Source organism: Rhinatrema bivittatum, chromosome 5 (assembly GCF_901001135.1).
Source record: "Rhinatrema bivittatum chromosome 5, aRhiBiv1.1, whole genome shotgun sequence".
Classification (NCBI taxonomy): Eukaryota; Metazoa; Chordata; class Amphibia; order Gymnophiona; family Rhinatrematidae; genus Rhinatrema; species Rhinatrema bivittatum.
Genome location: NC_042619.1, coordinates 94,697,608 through 94,723,090, shown reverse-complemented (window position 1 = coordinate 94,723,090; position 25,483 = coordinate 94,697,608). Strand labels below are relative to the sequence as shown.

Below are 25,483 nucleotides of genomic sequence, written 5' to 3'. Positions count from 1 at the left end.
TCCTCAACATCCCCGCACCTCCCCACCCCCGGACTGCCCCTTTATCTGGGCCCAGTACTTCGGTGCGTAATGAGGTTACGCATGTGGCTGGGTCCCTTTGAAGATGCGTGCACAAGGCCCGGCCATGCACATAACCCCCGTTTTTTATGCACATGGACGATTAAATATCAGGCCATTAGTCTTTCTGAGATGGCCTTATCTTCCCTAAATGCCCATTTAACCCCTCGATCATCTAACAGTCCAACTGATTCCCTCGCAGGCTTTCTGCTTCGGATATATTTTTTAAAGTTTTTATTATGAGGTTTTGTCTCTGTAGCCAACTTCTTTTAAAATTATCTCTTAGCCTGTCTTATAAATGTCTTACATTTAACTTGCCAATGCTTATGCTTTATCCTATCCTATTTTCTTTTGATGGATCCTTCTTCCAATTTTTGAATGAAGATATTTTGGCTAAAATAGCCTCTTTCACCTCACTTTTTAATCATGCCGACAATCGTTTGGCCTTCCTTTCACCTTTCTTAATGCGTGGAATACATTTGGACTATGCTTTTAAGATAGCATTTTCAGAGTTGGTATGTCCCAATAGGCGAACTAGGTGGTCACCTAGGGTGCCAGCCAATAGGGGCGGCAAAGATCAGCCATATGAGGATAAGAGCGGAGCCCATCCCACTCACGGCCGAGAGGAGAAAAGACTCAGTGGCCGTGAGTGAAGGCTATCCTGCTCACAGCTGAGAGCAGCACCCATCCTGGCTGAGAAATGCAGACACTGGGTGGGCTGCAAGCAGTGCCCATCCTTCTCGTGGCCAAGAGAAGCAGAGTTTCAGTGGGACATGAGCAGCACCTCTGTTTGTGTATGTGTGTGAGTGAGAGGGATTGTATGTGTACGATAGAGCAATGGTGTTAGTGAGAGAGAGGGAGAGAGCCTGTGTGAGGGTGCGTGTGTGAATGAGACAAGAGAGGGGGCCTGGATGAGTGAATGAGGTCAGGGCCGGAGCCGGGACCTGACTGGGGGAATGGGAAGGGAGAGGGGAGGCAGGCGCAAAACAGAAAGTTCATCTAGAGCACTTAATACCCTTGCACCTGGGTATTTTTTAACAATGCCCATGCCTGTTGCACACGCTTAACCTTTGTGGCTACATATAAAGTCTCTCTACCTAGTCAATACATGGTGAGATGATGGTTTAGATTGGTACTTTATTTTACAGCAGCAATTGTGTGTATGTGTATGTGTATGTGTGTGTGTGTGTGTGTGCTCGTATGTATGTACATGCTAAATAGACATACGGGCGGTAATTTTAAAACAGGTGCATGGGCACCCATATACATTGAAATTTTATATCATGTGCGCAAGTACACATGTATGTTATAAAATAGGCAAGGGGCATATATGTGTGCTCCTAATTTTAAGGATGTACACGCACAGCAGGGCAATGTCAGCTTTGAAGCCATGACCAGTTTCACCAGTTTGCCCACTCTATAGCTAGGTCCTCCCTCGAGCTAACCCAGACCCCTCAAGCACTTCATATGCTGCTAGAAATGATTTTATTCTGACTTATACCTTATCTATAGCAGAAGTAAAGTGTTGCAATGGACCTGGATGCATGCCCATGCCAATCTCTTGGCCCCAGCCCAGAATGCCCATGCCCCATCCACATTCCACCCCTTCCCGATGCGAGTTATTTTTGCGCACATGTGGGTGGCTTATGAAACCAGGTGGACACGTGCATGTGCTCGATGTGCGGCCCATCTCCCAATTTTGGCGCACATCTGGCTTTCAGAATTCACCTTTATCTGAATAAAGTTTAAGGCACTCAAAAAGTTCCATCTTATTTAAAAAAATAAAAAACACACAAAACAAAAGAAAACAATCCTAAATGTTTATTTTCTAATTTTTTGAGAGTCTTTGAAAGACAATTGTGTGGATTCATATGTAACATAAAGATTTTTTTTTAACTATTTTCTGCCAGTTTCCTTTCATCACTTTTACAACTGAATAGCCTGAGGTTAAGATACTGTGCCCTCTATGCTTCTTCAGCCCCCAGGCGTGGAATTGGCATGGGCTCATGGTGACATTGGGTCTAGAAACAGTCATCTTCAGGATAGCTCTTCCTAACACTTTTAATGCTCTGGGCAGGAGGATTCAGGAAATCGCACAGCAAACAACACTTTCAGGTCGTGGAAGTCATTTTTTAAATTCCCTGACATGGATGAATGAGCCCTTGGAGAGAACTCAATAGTTGCACTGGCAATTGATATTAAAGGACCAATGACCTTTTCCTTTTCTGCAGCTACTGCAAAACAAAAATGATTGTGTTATGATAATGCTGTTTGGTTCTTGGCCTTTCCTTGAATCCAATAAGAAAGGAAATTTAGAATTAACAACTCCTCAGGGTACTTTTGTTACTTATGTAGTTGCCTTTTTCCCTGATAATCCCTCTGACAAAACAATAGATGTGACCACACCCTCTAGCTATGGTAGTATAGACCCAGGGTGTGTTTTTTAAGGAGTTTTTCCTTTCATGAGTTTCCTTTGCATGACAACCTTGTTGCGTTGTTTGAAAGTCTGCTTGGAAAACCGGAATATACTTTGATCAGCATACATAAAATAGCTGAGTTTCTTCCAGGTAAGCAAGCTGAATACTTGCTAAACCTGAAAGTGATTAAATAAAAATATTTATAATTATTAATGTAGTAGTAGTAGTAAATGAACAGAAAAGGGACAGGCAGGATGATTTCAGAACCAAATTTGCTGGAGTTTGGTCATTAGAGATTTGTTTCGGCTGAACCTTTCACTTTGGCTTTCGTTATCGGCCCGCCACGGGAAATTTCGTTTTCCTACGGTTCAGGCCTTTTTTTATTTCATCTGCCCCGAATTTCGGGTTAGCGCGCACTAACTCTTGTTAGTGCGCGCTAACCCGGAAAACAAATTTTTCCAAAATTTTGGAAACATTTTGTTCATTTTTCGGGTTTCCTGAAACAGGACAAATTAGGCAATTTCGTTGAATTAGGCAATTTCGTTCAAAATGAACGCACATTCCTAATGGTCATAATGCTGGGATTAGTATTCATAGGGGTGAAAAGAATACTTAGAAAACATGGGGTTAGTTAAAACTTTTAGTCAGCAGAGCAAAAGTGTTTTTTTTTTAATTTGTTTTATTTTTTTAAATTTCCTCTAATTTTTGTTTGTGTTTATTTTGCTTTCCTTTCTTTTCTTTCCTTTGTGCTTCCCTCTCTTCCTTCCCTCCTACCCCCTTCCCCCTCCCTTCAGCCTCTGCACCCTTCACACCTTCACACCTCCACATCCCCCTTCCTTCAGTCTCCTGTTTCGCATCTTCTCTCTCCCTCCAGTCTCTTCTTTTGCCAGTCTGTCCTCTTTTGTGTGGCCTGGGAGTAGGTGACTGCCCCTGACCACAGTGATAGTGGCTCCTCTCAGGCCAGCATTAAGCATCAAATACTGAATTTTTGATGCTCATGTGCCCTGATGCACACATTTTTCTACCGCGGAGCGTTCTTACATTTTAAAAAGTATGATGGTATAGTTAATATCTACAAACAATGAGCCCTGTTATCCAGAAACCGGAAGTACACGTACAAAACAAATCAAATAAGGTTTCGGATTAATTTTACAAACTTCAATACGCCATATGCAGAAATATAGTTATTATGAGGACAAATTTTGTAGGACCACTATCAACGGGAACTGTATAGCAATCAGACCCGACATAGAAGTGGTCGCGTTACTTTATTAATAATGTTGAAGTCTCTCAAAAATTATATTGCCACGGGAAGGAAAAAATGAAAGTTCAAAACGAAGCCACAAAACAGCTTTTGTTTAAATCCAAAATCATGCGCAACAATTGCAATACTTAGCTTCAAACCGGGATTGAGGCTAAAATCCCGACGTGAGCACGTTTCAGACCACCACGGTCCTGCTTCAGGGGTAAGACGTGAGACGGAATGTGTGGTGTACATTATACAATGTCCTTGTGACCTTGTATATGTGGGACAAACGAAAAGAAAGATAAGAACAAGGCTCATCGAACATCGTAGCTGCATCAAGAATTGCAAGATCACAGCTCCTCTGGTACAACATTGTATGTCAGTCAAACACGATTTTGTGGATCTTAAATGGTCCATTATTGAGAAATTGTATCCAGGTATAAGGGGGGGGGTGATGTCCAACAACGGCTTAATCAACGTGAACAATATTGGATCTTCACTTTACAGACAGTTGATCCGGGGGGCTTGAATGAGAAGATTAACTGGTACTCTTTAACATAGTCAATGGTCTGTTTAAAACATAAAATATTAAAGAATGCTGCAGATCCCCTTTTAGACACTAATTTTGAATATTTGGATGATTACTCGTTTGTAATCACTAGAAGTGAGAAGTTGACGTGGAGAAGACTAACTGTCAGTGGACCTCAATTTCAAAACGGAGGATTTGAGTATGATAAAGGCGATCTGATAGTGGACTTCGTATACAAAATGGAGGACCTTGACGTGGAACAGACGACCTGATAGTGGACTACAAACCTCTTATTCAGGGACACTTGACGTGGAGTAGACGACCTGACAGAGGACTTCAATTACAAAATGGAGGATTTGAGTATGAAAAAGACGACCTGATAGTGAACTTTGTATACAAAATGGAGGACCTTTACGTAGAATAGACGACCTGATAGTGGACTACAAACACAAAAAGGAGGATTCTAATGTGGCAATAGACGACCTGTTAGAAGACTTTACACACCTGCCCTCAATATGGATAGATGGAGGCACTATTGACGTCAGATCTGCGGGAAATAGATATATACCCTGCATCCCTGCCATTTTAAATTAAGCGGGTCCGAAGAACGGAACGCTGAAGAATATTTGTGATGAAGAAACGCCAGTTTGTTTTGCTGTCGTGGGAATGAACTTTAGAACCTCGATTACGGAGGATTTACCCCTGAAGCAGGACCGTGGTGGTCCGAAACGTGATCACGTCTGGATTTTAGCCTCAATCCCGGTTTGAAGCTAAGTATTGCAATTGTTGCGCATGATTTTGGATTTAAACAAAAGCTGTTTTGTGGCTTCGTTTTGAACTTTCATTTTTTCCTTCCCATGGCAATATAATTTTTGAGAGACTTCAACATTATTAATAAAGTAACGCGACCACTTCTATGTCGGGTCTGATTGCTATACAGTTCCCGTTGATAGTGGTCCTACAAAATTTGTCCTCATAATAACTATATTTCTGCATATGGCGTATTGAAGTTTGTAAAATTAATCCGAAACCTTATTTGATTTGTTTTATAGTTAATATCTATTCAGGGGCAAAAAGTGAACTTGTTGACTGGGAAAACCATATTAAGGCAAGAGTTTTTTATTTTTGGAGCTGAGAGGAAGAAAGAGATGAAGGGGGTAATAATCAAAGCATGTAAGTAAACTCATGGGCTGATTATTCAATCCTGCCCCCATTCTCTGCTGGTAAAAGTATGCAGGCATTCACAGTTTGTGCACATTTACTTGCAGAAAAAAAATGGGTAAAGACTAGAGACAGGCAGGGGAAGGACGTTACATGCGGAGATTGTATAATCAAATCTCTGCTTGCAGTTTTTGGCATCTTCTTTTGCCTGCTTCAATACAGGCACAAAGTATGTGGGTACTTTATATCCACCTTGTGTGTGCCGGCCAGATTTTCAAAGGAAACTCTGCAGGGAGTTTCCCTTTTGAAAAAGAGCTTGTTGTCCCCCTCCCCCTCCTCGGCATTGCAAGCCCCATGGCCAGTTTCATTATTACCCTCCCCGTGACTTGCTCAAGGTCTCATAGTGTCAGTGCTGAAAGGAATCTTGAACTTATGTTTTATCTATTTATTTATTTAAAAAGTTTTTATATACCGCGAATTGGTCAGGGTCTGGCCGTCTAGGACTTCTAAATCATAATCCAATATTCCATTAGGCCACTCTTCCCCATGATTTCAATTTCATGTTCTCAGCTGAGTTAAGCAGCATAATTTGCATAGCTGTAAGGAATGTTTCCATGCATTCAATAATAAATTGCATAATTTTCAATTAAATTTGAACAATGAACTTAGATATGTGATACCCCCCCCCCCCTTGTTCCGGACTATGAATTACCCCTATTCCTGAGGTGGGGAGTACCACATGAGAAATTATATTTACTAATATGTTTTATCTTCAGGTCCCAGTCATCTCAATACCATATTTCTGTGCCTTTACCAAACAACCTCTCACTTGTGGCACTACAGACCAGATAAAATCATCACACCAGAATAAAACAGTAATTAGATAGTAAATCCAACCAGAACATTAAAGGGAAAAGTACAGTAGTGAAGTATAATATGAACTTGCATTTTTATTATTTTAAATCAAGCAATGCAAAAATAATCCTGTGTATGGCCTGTTAGCTAGGGCAACCAACACACTCATATGGATAGATTTAAAAAAAATAAGGAACGCTAATAAAGAAAGGTTGGGGGAAAAGCTATGCAGTACACAACTTTCAAAGAACATAAGATATGCCATACTGGGTCATACCAAGGATCCATCAAGTCCAGTATCCTATATCCAACAGTGGTCAATCCAAGTAACAAGTACCTGACAAGCACCCAAACATTATATAAATCTCAAGTCACTATTGCTTATTAATTAATAGCAGTTTATGGATTTCTCCTCCAGGAATTTATCCAAACCTTTTTTAAACCCATTTACACTAATTGCCATAACCACATCCTCTGGCAATGAATTCCAGAGCTTAACTATGTGCTGAGTGAAAAAGAATTTTCTTTGATTTGTTTTAAATGAGCTACTTGTTAACTTCATGGAGAGCCCATAGACCTTCTATTATCTGAGAGAGTAAATAACCAATTTACATTAATCTGTTCAAGTCCTTTCATGATTTTGTAGACCTCTATCATATCTCCCCTCTGTCATCTCTTCTCCAAACTGAACAGCCCTTACTTCCTTAGCCTTTCCTCATAGGGCAGCCATTCCATGCCCCTTATCATTTTGGTTGCCCTTCTCTGCATTTTCTCCAGTGCAACTATAACCTTTTTTGGGATGCGGTGACCAGAACTGAACATAGTACTCAAGATGCAATCTTACCAAGGAGCGATACAGAGGCATTAAGACATTTTCCATTTTATTCATTATTCCCTTCCTTATAATTCTTAACATTGTTTGCTTTTTTGACTGCCGCAGCACACTGAGCTGACAATTTCAATGTATTATCCACAATGACGCCTAGATCTCTTTCCTGGGTGTTAATTCCTAAGATAAAACCTAACATTGTGTAACTACAGCAAGGGTTCTTTTTCCCTATATGCATCACTTTGCACTTGTCCACATTAAATTTCACCTGCCATTTAGAAACCCAATCTTCCAGTTTTGCAAGTTCTTCCTGCAATTTATCATAATCTGCTTGAGGTTTAACTACTCTGCCTAATTTTGTATCATCCACAAATTTGATCACCTTACTCATTGTACCCCTTTCCAGATCATTTATAAATATATTAAAAATCACCAGTAAAAGTACAGATTCCTGAGGCACTCCACTGTTTACCTTTTTCCACTGTGAAAACAGACAATTGAATCCTACACTTTGTTTCATGTCTTTTAGCCAACTTGCAATCCACAAAAGGACATTGCTTCCTATCCCATGACTTTATAGTTTTCTTAAAAGCCTCTCATGCGGGGCTTTGTCAAACACCTTCTGAAAATCCAAATACACCACATCTACCAGTTCACCTTTGTCCACAAAAATTGTCTTTACCCCTGAGTACTCAAAAAGGTGGTGGTGGGTGGAACAGATCCACCCCAATGTCACCAGTTTGTAAAGGGTGCACCCTGTTCCAAACACAAAATTGTGTTGAAAAAAAAAAACCAATCAAGAAAATGAAGAAGTCCCTCTTGATGTTAGTCTTGATGGCTAAATGACAAACCAAAAAGATGATCATTGCAATGTTTGAAAGGTCTCTCTCTCCTGGGGAGCTTCCCTAAATGGTTTATTTGGTAGTAAACAGAAAGTGGACCTGGTTTCAGTCTCTTACAAAAAGACCATAGTCTACCAGTTTTTCTTTCCTAGTACGTGCCAGCATGGGATTATACTTGACTTTGGCTGAAAGGCTGAAGCAGTTAAGATGAGATACTGAATTTGTGACAAAAGGCAAGGAAATGAACCTTCTCTCTCCTCTGCTAAAATACTCTCTTTGCAAAGTTTAGATTACTTAAATCAATCTCTTAAGAGGGTGATCCAGCCATGTGCTCCTGGGCCTGAATATCTCTTGAAAGGAAGTATTTCAGTTTTTCAGCTCCTGGCTCTTCTGTCTATTGTTTGGATTTTACATGTAGCTCAGCTATGAAGTAAGGACAGCTGTCTGTCTCTCTATTTCCTCAGAGTGCAGCCTTCTGTCTCTCCTTCTCGATAATTAGCTCTTCAGGAGAAGAACTGATTGCAGGGCTACCAGATCCACTCCTCTCTTCCTGGCTCCTGGCTCCAATTCATGCCCTTCCCCGCCCTGCACACACAAACAGAGCTAGCCAAGTTGTGCCTTTCTTCTTTAAATAGTCTCCCAGCATTCTTTGGCTTCCTCCTCTGCTGGCTATGAGGTGCTGTTCCCTGGGCAGGCTAAACAGTATAGCGCTTATCCCAACTTGTTAACACTGTGAGTGCTGGATGCTGGTTCTTGCAGGACACAGGAGGTTTTGATGTATTTTTATATTCCTTCACCTTGGCTGTGGCAACTTGCAGTCTCTGCAGGGTTGAAAACCCTTTTTTTGACATGCCAAAAACATATTACTCAGATCCAGATGCAGTTCAATCCACATTGTAAGGCTCCAACACATGATAAGCTCATGGGGGCAGGAACCTGGTTTATAGTAGCTTGCTACAAATATGTTTCCAAAATGCCAACAGAAGTGAAAGGATGAAATAAGCCCATTTTCCAAGTTTCCTAACATACAAAGTAAGTCAACCTCCCCTATATATATTTAAAAAACAATCTGAATAACATTACTATTTATTTCCCTCGTAAATACATTTTAAAACAACATAATGGTATAATGATACCTTTTTAATTTTCTATAAAAATTTACTTCTTAAACAGCTCAATTATTCACTCCTAGGTGTAAGGTCAAAGTAATTTCACTTTATTTCCTGGATTCAATATTTTGCTATAATTATAGAGAAATGATCGCCCGCAGAAAAAGAAGGGGCGGGGGGGGGGCGATAGTGAGCAGGCAGCCGCAGTTATTGCAAAACTGTGGTACGTTTTTACCCACTGCGGTGCACACTATCGCCCCATAGTGCCAATGAAAAAGCTGTAGCTATTTCCGGCGCTAGCACAGGTGAAAATATATTTATTTAGACATTTTATATACCGTTATTCCATGTATAGATCACAATGCTACAGGCCCCTAAATTTCCTTAACCTCTCCTAAACCCCGCCCAAACTCCTCCCCTTTCCCTAATTTGATTTTCCAAATCACGATGCGATAATGGCTCATCGCAATTTGATGAATGACCCTGCTAGTTAAATATAATGTATTTTGCATAGCCTTGTTCTTCACACACACATACACACACACACACACACACTCACACACACATATAGGGTATATGTTAAAACATTTTTTGACACATACCCAGGATTTGCTTATGCAGAAATAAAAACAAGTAACTAGAAACAAATACCAGTTCAAACCATAACTGGAAATTCAAATACATTATGTTACTTTGCAGCTTCTCAATAATTTTTATACAATAATGATCAATGCCACTGAAAAAATAAGAGATCACATAGAGTGTTTCTTGTGCAGAAATATGTTTTTAAATGATGGGATGTGTGTGATTGTGGAATGAATGTGTTAGTTCAGTTTTTAATATGTTTATATAGGTGAACGTGTTGTGAATTTCAATAAATGGTTACACATTATTTGATGATGTGATCTCTCTGTTGTGTGATATGTTTACAGGATAATCAGAGCGTTTTTGTTAATAAATTACCCTCTGTATTGATTTACTGAAAAAATAAGGGCATTTTATTGTAGTAATCATCAAGGTGTTGATGTACACATTTTGAAGCTTGAGAGGAATCTGTGCAAATACCTTTTCCAGAAGATTGAGTGAATAGTGAAACCAGGATTCTGAGTTTGAAAAGAAGCTATATGGAAGTCTGAATAGTGGTGAATTGGCAGCTACTGAGAGTTGTGGCCAGGTGGGCTCAGTGGCTTGGAATACATTATCATCCTCATTACATTATAAATGAATTTCAATATACCTATTTGTATATGCAGAGTTCTTCTGGTAATATCAGTCCCTGTGGTAAAAAGCACAGAAAATACATTTAGAGTCTGGTGTACTAAGGTGTGAATGACTTTGCAAATGTGATTACGTGGGGAAAAACTGCAAATCATGTGTTGAATTGCATTTGCAAATTTTTATGCATACCATTTACTGCTTTTCAATGCTTAATTTGGTGTTTGTGAAGCTGTTTGAAAAAATTATGCCAAATTACTAATGAGCTGAAGAAGGTAGAGCTATAGTTTTTCTGATAAAATCCATGATTTTGCATGGACTTTATCGCAAAAATACTGTAAAGCCATCTCAATAACATTCAAATGAACTAGGTTAATACATTTGTTCCTTAGCATGCATGGGCAATGATAGCAAGACAAACCATGAGCAAGGAGTCAGAAACACTTGTCCACATTTTGTTTGCAAATTTGTCTCATTTGCATACTCTTTCCAGCACTTATTCAGTCTGATTCCATAGGCATCAATGAAGAAAATCTCAGCAGTCTCACATATAATTTTCAAAACACTCTTTACAGAGAGACAGAAAAAATGAATGCCTTTAGAAGCTACAATGCATGAGGCCAGCATGTGTTAAAGTGTAAAACACAATACCTTTTTCCATCTAGTCTAGAAATATTTTATTTATCCTTCACCGATAGCTGGCTTATCCTTAAAAGGACAGCATTCATAGGCTACTATTCACACACTTTTCTCTTATATATTAGGGATGTGCAATCGTTTTTCCCAAATTAGGCAATGTTAACAAAATTTCCTAATTCGGAATGGTTTGGGAGAACAGAAAATTGATTGAATGTTTTCCAAAATTTCAGAAAAAAATCATTTTTGAGTTAATGCGCACTAACTCGAAAATCGGGGCCCTCCCAAAAAAAACCCCCGAACCATGAGAAAAATGAAATTCCCGCGAGGGGACCCCGAAACAAAGCCTGACACAAAATTTTTACCCGAAGCACATCTCAGGCAGTCCTCTTTTTTTTTTTTATATTCCACCTTTTGTGACAATTCCCTATCCCCAGAAGGCTTAGAATCTGAGAGGATAGCTTTAAAACTGCATGTGGAAATCTACTCCTATATTTTTTAACCTGCACCTATATGGAAAAAGTAAGATAGCTGGATACATACTTGTTACAAAATCCATGGGACAGGGGTGGTATGGGGGTACCTAGTCTATATCGTTATGGGCTGGCAGCCAATCTTCGCTTGATCCGAGGATGGCTTTTGGGGAAGTCACCTTTTGTTAACATCATAGCCGAAGCCACTTTTACTAGACCTATCGTCCTGAGTTATGTTCTTATGAGCCCCAGCGCCAAGCTTCCACCTACGCTAGTCAATCACCCACTGATAGGCCCATTGAGGAAAACGTGGACGCACCTTACTCAATATCTGGGAATCCCCCGACACTGTACATATTTAATCCCCCTTAGGGGTAATCTGAACTTCTCCCCAGGGTCCACGACTACGTATTTTAAGACTTGGGAACATAGGGGTGTATTATATCTGGGTCATGCATTGGATGACGAGGGCCACCTTCTACCCTTTGTCCGATTGCAAGAATTGTATGGGCTGCCAGGGAAACACCTGTTTGGTTATTTACAACTTGGCCATTGTCTTCGAGACTTGGGTCCTCCTGCTCAACATCTGGCAGTGTTTAAAGCTCTGGATGGGTTTTTTCACTTTGACCAAACAAAGGAGACTTCTCTCTCGATTTATTATAAGAAGCTGGCACGTGGTACCCCTATGGAGTCATGTCAAGTGTCTGTTGATCGCTGGAACCAAGACGGAGCATTTTTGATAACACCTCTCATTTTCTCCTATAGTTTGCGGAGTGTACTTCCTCTCACTGGCAATATGTACTTTCAGGAAATGCATTTAAAATGTTTACGTAGGGCATATCTCGCTCCTCAGATTGCATATAAAGCTGGTATTACCAACACTGATAAATGTGTACGCTGCCAGATGTGGTTGGGGACCCTGGCTCATGTTTTTTGGGAGTGTCAAAAAATAGCTAATTATTGGCGACAAATTGCGGGTTATTTAGAGTCGCTGGTGGGGGTTCGCCTACCGATGTCACCATACCTTTGGTTATTTCATTGTGTTACTAGACACCTGGTGGTGAATCCTGGTTCATGAATGTTGCTTAAAAAGGCTGGACTGGTGGAGAAGAAGATCACTCTCCTTCATTGGCGTGATAAGGAGCCACCCTCCTTTTGGACTTGGCGGATCCATTTCCATAAACTAATGCAGATGGACGCTTTCCATGCTCGTCTTTCACCCAAAAGACAGAAAATTTTTCTGCTTTCCTGGGAACCATATATACAGTCTTTGCCCCACAGAGCTAGAAGCCTGGCTCTCAATGATTGATTATGTATACTTGGGGAGTATCTGGACAGTGTTTGATTTTTGGACTAGGTCTCCGGAGGGGGAGGGGGAACATTTTGGAACATTCATGGTTCACTATGAAAGGAGTGTAGAGTTACTAGTCAACACGTGGTGTACTCTTGCTGTGCTTTTGTTTTTCTGTCAATTTCGTTGTTGCTTTGCTTCTGTGTCACTTTTACGAATTCACTCAATAAAAATATATTGAACATAAAAAGATAGCTGGATACGTTTCAAATAGTGCTGCTTATCTGGATAAGTAGCTCTGTTTGAGACTTATTCATCTATCATACATAGCCAGATACGTAACACTTTTAAGACTTATCTGGATAAGACACGGCAAAGTCCCTACTTAGCCAGACAAGTCGTGCATAGTGACTATACCCACATATTTTTACTTCTAACTTTAGAAATATAGGCATGGAGATTTTACCCACATTTATGCCCCGTAAGTTGAGTTTTATGCTTGTAAGTCAGGAGATTTTCTAACATGCACATGGCAATTAAATTACCAGTGTTACCAATTAGTCTACCTGTTCGCCCACTGCATTTGTAGATTATTGAGATCCTCTTGGCTGTTCAGCCACAACTGGGTGGGGAGGGCTGGGTGAAATGAGGGGAGCCGCAGCTGAAGAGTATTTTACTTTTAAGATGTTTATGATCACTTACTCCAGATGTAAATATACGCAAGTAAGCTGCCAAATCTATTTGCATACATCTCTTATAAAATAGCACATACATAAATGTTGGCCCTGCCTGGGAATGCCCCCATTTAAATGCATAGATCTACTCATGTACCCTTACTTATATGTATATGTTGTAGGTTTCTAAAATAGCATATAAATGCTGATTTTTACATATGCAACCTTTTATAAATTCATCTTTAAGTGTGTACTTGAGGTAATAGAGAGTGAAGTGTCTTGCCCCAGTTCACAAGAAGCAGCAATGGGATTTGAAGCCTGGCTTCCCTGGCTCACAGCCTGTTGCTCTAACTACTAGGGTATTCTTCCACTCCACTCATTGTTGTCACGGTCTCTCCTGCTCATGGTCCCCCTTCTATACATCAAAACAGACCAGTAAGGCATTTGGCACTGAGGTTTCACCTGTCACATACAAGGAGTCCATCACTGCATCATCTATTCTCTATCCTTTGTAGTCATGTTATAATATTTTATTTATTTTATTTATTTATTTAAAAACTTTTATATACCGGTATTAGTATGCATACATCATACCGGTTTACAATGTAACTTTAAAGGTAGAAATTACAATGAACAGGGAGGGCGAACAAGGAGGAGTATACAAAGAGCAGGAGGTGGAGGAATTAAAGCAATAAATAAAAACTGCAACGGACTATTTACAGGAATATACAAGGCGTAGGCAAGATACTTGCAGAAGTCGGTGTACTTAATCAGGGTAGGCTTGTCGGAAGAGCCATGTTTTAAGTTTTTTTCTGAACTTGGCGTAACATGGCTCTAGCCTGAGAGTGGTAGGGAGGGTGTTCCATTGTTTAGGGCCTGCAATGGATAGTGCACGGTCCCTAGTAGAGGAGAGGTGGGCTTTTTTCAAAGGGGGAATGGAGAGGGTGCCTTTGTTGACAGTGGTGGAGAGGGTGCCTTTGTTGACAGTGGCAGATAGAAGGGATTCTTCCTTTAAACATTATAGGATAGGCCAGTGGCATAACCAGAACTGAATTTTGGAGTGTGGTCCAAGGTTAACATGGGTAGGCAGTAGAAATAAGGGTCTCTCTAGGCCCTACTAGTTGTACTTTTATCAGTTAAAAATGCCTTTGAGTGATGATTTAAAATATTTTAATTAAATTATTTCAAACACTTACCAATATTTAAAATGCCTTATTAATTTATATTAATGTATTTACATTTATTGCAGTTTATAAATATACATCATGCAAAAAGTAAACAAAAACCACTTATCAGAAACATCAGATCCAATCATGTAATTAAACAAATATCAATATATTCTTTTATGAATCCTCTTTCCAAAAACACAAGAGTATATCATAAGTACAATAAAACAGCAATAATCATAAGAACTTAAGACTTGCAATGGGTGCAGAACAAAACTAAGACAGTTCATATTACAACCCAAAATGCAAAAAATAATATATTCAATTCTAGTGTCACCTCAGTAACAGCGAAGCAAACTCCCTCCACTGCAAAGAAAGATTTTGACTATTACCATGAAACATTCAAGTGGCCTTGGCTAAAGTTTCATGAACTATGATTTATTTTTGGATAATATATTGAATAGCCTGGGTAAAAATAGATATATTTTAGCATTCAGATATTATCCAAGGGCTTGTAATAGACTAAAACTGGAAATCATTGTACAAATTATCCAGTTTTTATTATATTTCCTGTAACATATATATGTATTTGCTCAGTATTCATATTTTTAAAATATTTCAAATTTAACTTGTATTTTATTTTTCCTTCACAGACACTAGCAACCCATTTGTAGAGATGCACAATGACATACCTAAGGTGGTATACATGATGGAAAAGAAGAAACTGATTATTCCATGTAGAGTCACAGCGCCCAACATCACTGTCACACTAAAAAAGGTACATAGTTTGGAGCAAGTTCATTCAACGTTTTTTGTAATGCATGTACACACACATGATCCCTCTCTCAATCACATATCCAGGCTCTCCCTCATTCACATGCTTTGCCTCTCACTCACACATGCTCAGTCAGACACACATATTCTCACTCATACATGCTCTCTCGCTCTCTCTCACTCACATATACTCGGTCACAAACATTTTCTCTCTTACTCATCCATGCTTAATCACAAACACATGCTCACTCTTTCACTCACATGTACTCAATTACATACAAATGTTCTTTCTCTCACTCACACATGCTCAGTCACACACACATGCTCTTTCCCTCACACACACACTCCCTCTCTCACTCACTCACTCACTCACTCTCTTCTCCCCCCTCTGGAAGGGATTCCTCTTCTTTGGGTTGCAGAGGGCCAATGCTGCTCCTGCTTCTGCTCCTCATTGTTTCTGCCTCCTGATCTTTCTCCATCCTTCAAGATGATGAAAGATTAGGAGGCAGAGCAGCACTGCTCTGCCTCCTAATCCTTTCAGCCTTTTGTGCCTGACACTGTTCCATCTCCTTTTCCTTCCCCTTTCTTTGGCTGCGGAGCCCAATGCTGCTCCATTTTCCTTTCCATCCTGCTGCACTGGCCAATTTTTGCAGCATGCAGTTTCCTGGGGCAGCAATGGCATCTCTTTCTTCTGCATGGATGGGCCAATTGCAGTGCCCTAGGCTGCCTAGTGCTTCTGCCAACCTTTAGGAGAGGGTTTGCATGATGCAAGGAAAACTGAAAGTGGACAAGGATATGGGGCTAGAAGGGATACACTTTAGGAATTAAGAAAATTCAGAGAGATTCTGGCAGTTCTACTGATGGTTATGGTTATGGTTCTGGTTCTGTTTGGAAACAGGACTAAAAATGGGCAGATGATGTCCCTTTTCATAAAAGTGAAGGTAGGGAAAAGACTGATATTTACAGATCAGTTTGTCTGACTTCAATGTTGGGTAAATTAATTAAGTCATGATTTAAGGAAAGGATAGTGGAATATCTTGAATCCAGCAAATTACAGTATCCAAGGCAGCATGGATTTGCCAGAGGGAAATGTTAAATAAATCTGATCGATTTCTTTGAATGGATAACCAAAGACTTAGATCAAGGATGAATGATGGATGTGGTGTACCTAATTTTTAGAAAGTCCTTTGACACTATCCCACACATGATGCTCAGAAATAAGCTAAGGAGCCTAGGAGGTGGACTTTAAGGTGGTAACCTGGGCTAGGAACTGGTTGAATAATAGGCAACAGAGCAGTCACTACAAAGAAAGAGTGGTTATTAGTGGAGTGCCTCAGGGAGGAGTCCAATTCTAGCTAATATTGCATAGACTTAGAATTAAAGTTTTGTCTTTTTGCAGATGCTAATATCTCCAATAGGGTGAACATACCAAATTGAGTAGAAAAACGAGGTGTGACCTACGGAAGCTTAAGGAGTTTTCATGTGCGGCAACTAAAACTTAATGCAGAATAGTGTAGAGACACTACACTACTCTTGTGGTGCAGCAAATCCAAAAAAATAATACATGGAAGGGGTGAGACAGTGATCCAGCAGAACTGGAAAAGTACAGCGAAGGAAAATAAACAAATGATTAAAGGGATAGAATAACTTCCATTTGAAGAAAGAATAAACAGGCTGGTGTTCTTCAGGTTAGAGAAGAAATAACTGAGAAGAAATATTATAAAAGTTTATAAAATTCCAGGTGGCGTAGAACAAGTAAATAGAGAATGGTTATTTACTTTTTACATAGTAAACTACATCTAACTAATAGCAGATTTAAACCAAATTTAATAATGTTTTTCTTAATTTAACATGCTATTCTAACAGGTTTGTGTCTAAAACTAGGCTTCATCAAGGCTCAGTTTATCTTCAATGTTTTTTTAATAGTTATTTACAGCTGCTATGTACATTACTTGATTCATTTATTATTTATTTGGAACTTTATGCAGATGATATTCAGTTGATTTTATTTGGTAAAACAAAAATGCACATTCCAGTAAATTTTAAAAGCCCTGCGCACATGAATAAGGGGGGTTATGTGTGTGATTGGGCCCTGTGCACAGCGCGCACATTTTCGAAGGCCCCAGCCATGTGCATAACCCTCGCTACGCGCTGAAGTGCTGGGCCTTTGAAAAGGGTCAGGTCGGGGGCATGGTCTGGGCAGGGAGGGTTGGGTTGGGGGGTGGGCTGGGACAGCACTATTCAATGCTGTCCTGGGGAAGCCGGTGTGTAGAGAATACTTCTGCTCCCCAGGAGCAGTAAGTAATCGAAGAAAAAAAATGTAAGTAGCTAGGAAGGGGTTAGGGGTCGGAGAGGAGAGGAGAGGGGAAAGAGTAGGAAGGTTAGACAGGGTTATAGAGAACTGGGGAAGCCCTACTCCCGTTGCCCTGTGTTGCCTTTTATAATTTCACCTCCCTGAACGCAGAGGAGGCCAATCGCCTGCACATGTGCGGGTGGATGTTAAAATCCACCGTGCATGTGCACACGGATATATAACACGCGTGTGTTATTAAATAGCTGTGTCCATGTGCATGTGCCAGAACTGCATGCACATGGACTTGCGTACGCGGATCTTAAAATTGACCCCATTCTGAACAAAATTTGATATCAAAATGTTTTTTGGCAATAAGCAACTGGATAGACTGTAATAATTTAGTAATTATTTTTACTAAAACTGAGGCCTTATGGATTGCCGGAACTCTACAACCTATTGATTTACTATTTCTTTTAATCAATGGTGAAGTCATTACATTTGTTGACAATATTTGTAATTTAGGCTTTCAGTTTAACTCTTGTTTAAATTATAAACATCAAACAAGGACCATATTATCCACTGAGTATTTCAAACTCAGGATGCTACATCATTTGAAAATTATACCAGATCAGGCCAATTTTTGAATGATTATTCAAGCATTTATTTAAAGCACACAGGATTATTGTAATTGCCTCAGTGTGGATCTATTCCAAAAACTTGGTTGTGGGAATTACAACTATTGCAGAATTTTACTAGTTGATTGTTATTAGGTGTTTATCTTGAGAGCATGTCTCCCCATTATTACAATACCTTCATTGGCTACCTGTTGCTCAGAGGTCATTGTCTTGTTTTATAAATCTATCCAGGAAGACGGCCCAGTATATTTGAAATCATGTTTAAAAGAGTCTGTCCCTGCTCATTTGTTATGTTCAGCAAGCAGCAATTTCCTGGAGGTCCCTGGAGTAAAGTAAGCTCATCTTAAAGAGACAAGGCAACATGCTTTCTTTATTATTGGACCTAGAATGTGGAATGACTTACCAGAGGAGCACAGGATCTATTGTGTTTGTGGCATAGTGGACCCTTGGTCGCAATGGAGATGACTCCGCCCATGGGGAGGGGCCCCATGGGGAACCACTGCGATAGGCTGAACTCGGATAGCAGACACAGTATGGATAGAGGCTTTATTGTACTGCTGTAAGTAGATGGTCAAAGCAGAAAGGTAAGGCACTGATCCAAGAAGTGCCAGTACGTTCAACAGGCTCAGATGTGAAGTCTCACTCAGATGTTCACAATAGGCGGTAGCCCGCAGTGCAGATAACGCTGCGGCTGGTGGGTGGAGCTGGAGCACCGGATCGAAGAGCTACTCACAGGAACAATGGTGACTTCCTGATGGTGGAAAGTTGGGACCGAAGGTCCATGGTGCAGGATATAATGGCTGGTAGGCCCTTGAGGACGAGTACCTGATGGTCCGATATCCTGAAATGTAGAAGAGAGAGAAAGACCCCCGAGGAGTGGTTGTCTTAGAGAGAACCCTGAAGGGTAGTTGGAAGCGAGAGAACCCCGAGGAGCGGATATCTAGAGCTTCTACAGGAGCGAGGCCCTTGGAGTGAAAGCAGCATCTAAGCGTGCAGCTTAGAGCAGTCAGAGTAGCTAAAACCGAAGTCCTTGCTAACTCAAGGTGGTAGCAGAAGCAGAGGTTAGATATACCTGGAGGTACTGATGTCATGCGGTGGGGCCGCCCCCGAGGTTCCTGCCATGACGTGTATTTGAGCATAGGAGATGTGCGCGCTCACGCTCTAGGAGGCCACAGGAGTGAGCATGGCGGATGGGGACACCCATGCTGGTTTGGAAATGCCGAGACCCTCGGCACTCGGCACCGGAGGTAGCCATCTTGCCCAAGGAGAGTGAAAGAGGAGAAAAAGAGGTAAGGCAGAGTGGTCGCAGCCATCTGCGACCAACAGACGCAATAGGATCATGATAGTTTTTAAGTCATTTCACAAAATATTAAAGGCATTTTTGTTTTAGAAAGCTTTTATGGTTAATAATTGATTTTACCAATAATATTCCTGTCATTTTAAATGATTTTAGTGGGTTTAAATGCTGAAGATTTTTTCATTTAGATTTTAAGTTTGTGTTAATGTGTTCTGTTTTTACTTTTTTATGTTTTTCTTTGTTTTATATTGATTTTCTTTGTACTTTGCTTAGGATAACTAGCTATTACAGGTGGAATATAAATATTTTAAATAAATAAATAGAATTTGCTGCCAGACAAAATTTAGTAGTATAGTGAAGGGGTCCATATTTAGCCGCTGTGCGATTGTTCTAGTTAGTCAATTATGCATAACCGACTCACTATCGGTGTATATTCAGTAGCACAGTCCAGCTATCTTAAAGTTAGTTGGTTATGTATAACCAGCTAACTTTAGGTCATCCCTTTGGCACAACCAGAATTAGCCAGATAAATTAACTGGCTAATTCCAAATATCAGAGTTAGCTGGTTAACTTATTTAGCTAATTCCTCTTTTCCCTGGAACACTTCCTGCCTGCTCCAGACTTATTCAGCTAAATTTTAGCCAGGTAAATAGTTACTCAGCTAGGATTTAGCTGGATATGGGATGAATATAGCTGGGTAAACCATTTAGATGGTTAATTATTACTTTATCAATCTAAATGGCATTTTAATATGGATCTCTGAGTTTACAGAAGATTTGGAGGACAGGTCCATGACTGATTATCAGACAGACAGACTTGGGTGTGTCTGCCTCTTATTTCTGGGAGTGACCAATATGGAATGGACTTTCCTGTTAGGATGTGTCAAATATTTTCACTGACCCGGATAGGCCATTATTGGAGATAGGATGCTGGGCTTGATGGATCATTTGTCTGATCTAGTATGACATTTCTTCTGTTCTTATGATGCGTACCAAACAGGAAAGAGATCTTGGGGTTATCATATCTAATGATTGCAAGGCCACAAAACAGCATGACAAGGCTATGGAAAGAGCCAGGGGAATGATAGGGGGTCATAGGGAGAGCTATCACCAGTAGAAAATGAGAGGTTATAATGTCTCTTTACAAACCATTAGTGAGAATTTATTTATTGTGGTTCAATTCCTGAAGTCATAACTCCAGAAGGATGTAGATAGAGTAAAGGAAGCCTGAGACATGGGCCAAATCATTCCGTATTATTAAGACATTCTTCTTCAGCATTATAGGAGGATATATGTGGGTCCATGCCCCATGAAAAGAGCCAACCTGTAACCAGGCGCCACGGATCATGGAAGTTAGGTGTTGGAGGGACGCACGGAAGAAGGCAAAGGATGAGGATTCTCCACACAGCATAGACAAGAGAGAATTGTATCTGCTTAATTTAGCATGAGAGGGATTATCTTGTCCGATAATGCTTATCATTATCAACTGGACTTGTGCATTCCTGAGAATGATAAGCATTATCGGACAAGATAATCCCTCTCATGCTAAATTAAGCAGATACAATCCTCAAGGCCTTTAAGGGGTGCAATGGCTGGGCATGGCTGAATTATGAAATTAGATTCCATGACAAAATGTAAGAAAATAGTTTTATGTCCTGGGGAACACAGGATGTCAGCCTATGGCAGAAGCAAGTGACACGCAAGGCAAGCAACGCGATAGCATGTGTCTGAGTGCCTAGGAAGCCCTTCTTGTCGACCATATAGGCTGCTGGGAAAGCACAGGTACTAACAATGTTTGCTAGCACTACAACAGTTCGGCATGCAGTTTCCAGGACTGCAGATTCAACCATATTTGTTTATCCTGCACAGCTCTGCACCCAGTCACCAAGTGTATTGAAAAACCTAGCAGAGGGAGTAATAGAAAATCCAAATAGATATCATCAATTTAACAAGGCGCTGTCACTCATAGATCTACTAGCTTTGCTTCCTTGGCTGGACCACTACTCCAGGTGCAGAGAGGACTAATGGATTTCCGAATGTTTCCTTGAAGGATACCTTATCCTTTTCCAGGGTCATTTTGGGGGATAACAACTAGTTACATCCCATCTGCAGAGCAGTACGCAAACATCGTTCAACTAAAATTAGATACAGGGCTGACTCTAGGATGTATGGCTGGTCCATTTCCTTCTCTACTTTTCCGACAGAAGTTCCTTTCATCTTTGGCGGTGGTCCCTAATAAAGAGCTTTATACACTTCCAGTAACCTGAGACACCGACTTGTGCATTTGTGCTGTTTTGTACTGTAAATTTAAACAAGATTCCTGTGGTGGTCAAATACAGTAGACTTCCTGTTTGCTGAGATGTTAATCGGATTACAGACTATGCTCTGAGCTATTGTGCCTAAGCTAATGTCTATAGCTGCACTACTAGTTACTGTGAAGTAATTAGCATTATTTGAATGATCATCTTCTTTCTCATGTCGCTCTTATAAATATAGCCCCTGAAGCAGCCCACATTGTATGGGCGAAACTCGGCTCGAGTCGGGCACTGGTTTTACCTTTAATTAAAGTATTTTCTGACACCAATATAATTTTGTTTTGGTTGCAAGAAGAGTGAGGGCCCTTTTACAGTCATTTTCTTCCTGGGCATCGAGTCAGGTTCAATCAACATGGTATCTTGGCTTCTGGCCGATAAGATTGCGAAGCTATGTGTTATGCTGCAGCAGGCATTGACAGCTAAGAAGCTTACGTTGCACTCTGTGCATGCCATGTTGTGCACATTGAATTTTGACTGTTGAGTGATTCCCATGGGGAGGGTGTTTCTGAGGAGCCTTGCCGCCACCACAGTGGGCATCAGTAGGTCAAATTACTTCATGAGGGTGTCAAAGGCCATGCACACAGACATCTCTATATGGGCATCATTTCTGGATGAAGTAAATGGTGTGTCCTTGTGGCAAGGACCACCGTTCTTGAGCAGAGTCTTGGACATACACTTTGATGTTTCAGGGGGCTGGCATTTTGGGGTATTCTGTCAAGCAGTGTGATGCGCTGCACCCTGGCCAGTGATCTGGGTCGAGGCAGGGTTAACTCAGGATATTACTTTCCTGGAGCTATTTCCCATTCTAGTGGCCCTCGTCCTTTGGAGCAAACGATTTTGGGACAAGTATATTATATTTTGGTACAATAATCAAGCTGTGGTCCAGGTCCTGAACAGGCAATCAGCAAAAAGCACCAGGGCGGTAGACCTGCTAAAGGAAGTTGTCCTCGCTGGCTCATGCATCAATACCACAGTGAGGGTGAGACAAATCCCGGGGATTTGTAATAGTATTGCTGATTCCTTGTCTTGTGCCAAATCGGATTTGTTTCATAAGCAGGTACCCATGGCAGATGACTTGGGAACTCTGGTACTGGACCATTTATGGACAATTGGTCTCCAACCACCAGGGACTTACTTCTGGGATCCTTGGCTCCAACCACATGGTCTGCATATGGCAGAAGTTACGAGCACATGAAGGGATTCCTGATGCAGCATGACTGGGTTGTAGGGCCAGTGCCAGATGACCTGATGGTGAAGTATGTCTCCTCAGCCAAAGAGGCACAAGGAAGGGGGATATCCCACTAAATCTTTCTGTTGAAAAAGATGTTGATGAGCTGGTCGAGAAAGTTGGGGCCTGTAATGGACTCAAGGCTTTCAATTACCCACCACTTGCTGGGGAACTTGTGGGTTCTATTGGCATGCATCTGCACTTCAGATTTTGAAACCAACGTGTTCTAGTCCTCAGTGGAATGCAAGACATGTTATGAGGGGTTACAGTGGTGAAGCCACTAAGCAATAGCAATTACAGTGCAATCAAATTTGACATAATCACTGGAGGGAGGAGAGTAAGTAAAACTAACATATAACTTTAAAGAGGGAGACTAGGACAGAATGAGAAAATTAGTTAGAAGAAAACTGAAAGGAGCAGTTGCTAGGGTTAAAAGTTTGCATGAAGCATGGACATAATTTAAAAATACCATTTTGGAAGTCAAGATAAAATGTATTCCATGCATTAAAAAAGGTCAAAGGAAGACCAATGATTGTCAGCATGGTTTAATGGTGAGGTAAAAGAGGAAGTTAAAATTAAAGAGAATCAGTCAGAAAATGGAAAGCAAACCCAAATGATGAAAATAGGCAAGAGAATAAGAACTGACAAGTTAGATGAAAAACAGTAGTTAAACAAGACAAGAGACCCAGGGCCTTATTTTCTAAGGCTATCGCACGCCTGCGCTACCTACATCGGGGCGGAGTCGGCCCCGAAAGAAGAGGAGTCGGGGCATCACCGGGGCCGACTCTGTGAGGACGGCACGGACAGCAAAAAGGTAAGGAGCCTTTTCGCTGCCTATTTCGCGCCGAATAATTATGGTGTAGTTATTGGGCGCGACGCTGGCAGTGATCGCACCGCGGCGGTGCGATTGCTGCTGACTAGCGCAGGACCGTGTCCCCCCCCCCCCCCGTTTCGCCCCCCGCCCCCCTTACCACCGGATTTTCTAAGTTCTGCAAACTTAGAAAATCCAGCCCACATTGAGAAAAAACATGTCATTGAGGTATAAGTTTATAATAAAAACGTTTTAAAGTACTTTAAAGCAAAAAGCCTGTGATGGAGTCAGTTGGGCTGCTAGATGAAGGAGGAGCAAAAAGAGTGCTTAGAGAGAACAAGGAAATAGTAGAAGAAACAAATCAATTCTTTGCTTCAGGCTTTACAGAAGAGGATGTTGGAAACATATCCACAACCGAAACATTGTTTAATGGTAGAGATTCTGCGCAATTAAAACATATCTGTGACAATGGAGAATATAATAGATCAGACTGAAAAGGTAAAGAGTAACAAATCACTGAGACCAAATGACATTCACCGCAAAGCTCTAAAGGAACTAAAACACAAAATTGCTAACTTGTTACTGGTAATCAGTAACCACTCTTTAAAACAGCCATTATTCCTGAAGACTAGAAGGTAGCCAATGTGATGCAGATTTTTAAAAAGGACTCCAGGTGTGATCCAGGAAACTACAGATCCGTGAGCCTGATGCTGTTGCTGAGTATGATGGAAAAATCATTCTTAAAAATAAAATCACTAGCCATTATAAATAGATGTGGCTTCATGGGGAAGAGTCAACATGGTTTTAACAAAGGGTGAGTCTTGTCTTACCAATCTTTTAGAATCTTTGAAGATGGAAATAAACATGTAGATAAAGGTGAGTTGGTTGACATAGTGTATTTGGACTTTCAGAAGTCATTTGACAAAGTCCCCTATGAGAGACCCTTCAGGAAATTACAAAGTCATGAGATAGTCTTGAGGCAGTGTTCCATTGTGGATTGGTAACTGGTTTAAAGGCTGGAAACAGAGGGTAGGACTAAATGGTCAGTTTTCCAAATGGAGAAAGTAGAGTACCACAGGGCTCAGTACTGCTTATTCATAAATGTTTTGATAAAAGGATCAACGAGTGAGGTGATCACATATGCAGATGACAACATTTTTTAATTACTGTATGTGAAAAAACAGTAGACAGTGAGTAACTGCCAAAAGACCTTGTGAGACTAGGAGATTGGGCAACTGAATGGCAGATGAAATTTAATGAAGAAAAGTGCAAAGTGAAACACATAGGGGAAAATAATCCCAGCTGCACATTATGCTGGCTTCTGTATTGGGAGTCAATACCCAAGAAAAGGACCTTGGAGTCCTTGTGAACAATACATTGAAATCCTTGGCTCAGTGAGCAACAGTCAAAAAAGCAAATGTATGTATGTATGTATTTATTTATTTATTTAACCGTTTTTTATATACCGCGAAATGGTCAGGGGATGACCGTCTAAGTGGTTTACAAAATAAAAACATACATAATTAAAAATAATACTACTCATTCATTCTAATTTATCACGGTATAAAATAGGCAGTGAACTACAGTTTTAAAGTCTCCATTCTATATGAATAAATATTATAATCAGTTAA

At 40.5% G+C, this 25,483-nt stretch overlaps 1 protein-coding gene across 2 annotated transcripts in view; it reads left to right on the top strand.

Moving 5' to 3' along the window:
* FLT1 (fms related tyrosine kinase 1) overlaps positions 1-25,483 on the top strand; it is a 379,855-nt gene that overhangs the window by 81,746 nt on the left and 272,626 nt on the right. For both annotated transcript variants that reach the window (XM_029602609.1, XM_029602608.1), the window contains exon 4: positions 15,154-15,278. In XM_029602609.1, the coding sequence (XP_029458469.1) occupies positions 15,154-15,278 (125 nt within the window). The remainder of the gene's footprint in view (positions 1-15,153; positions 15,279-25,483) is intronic.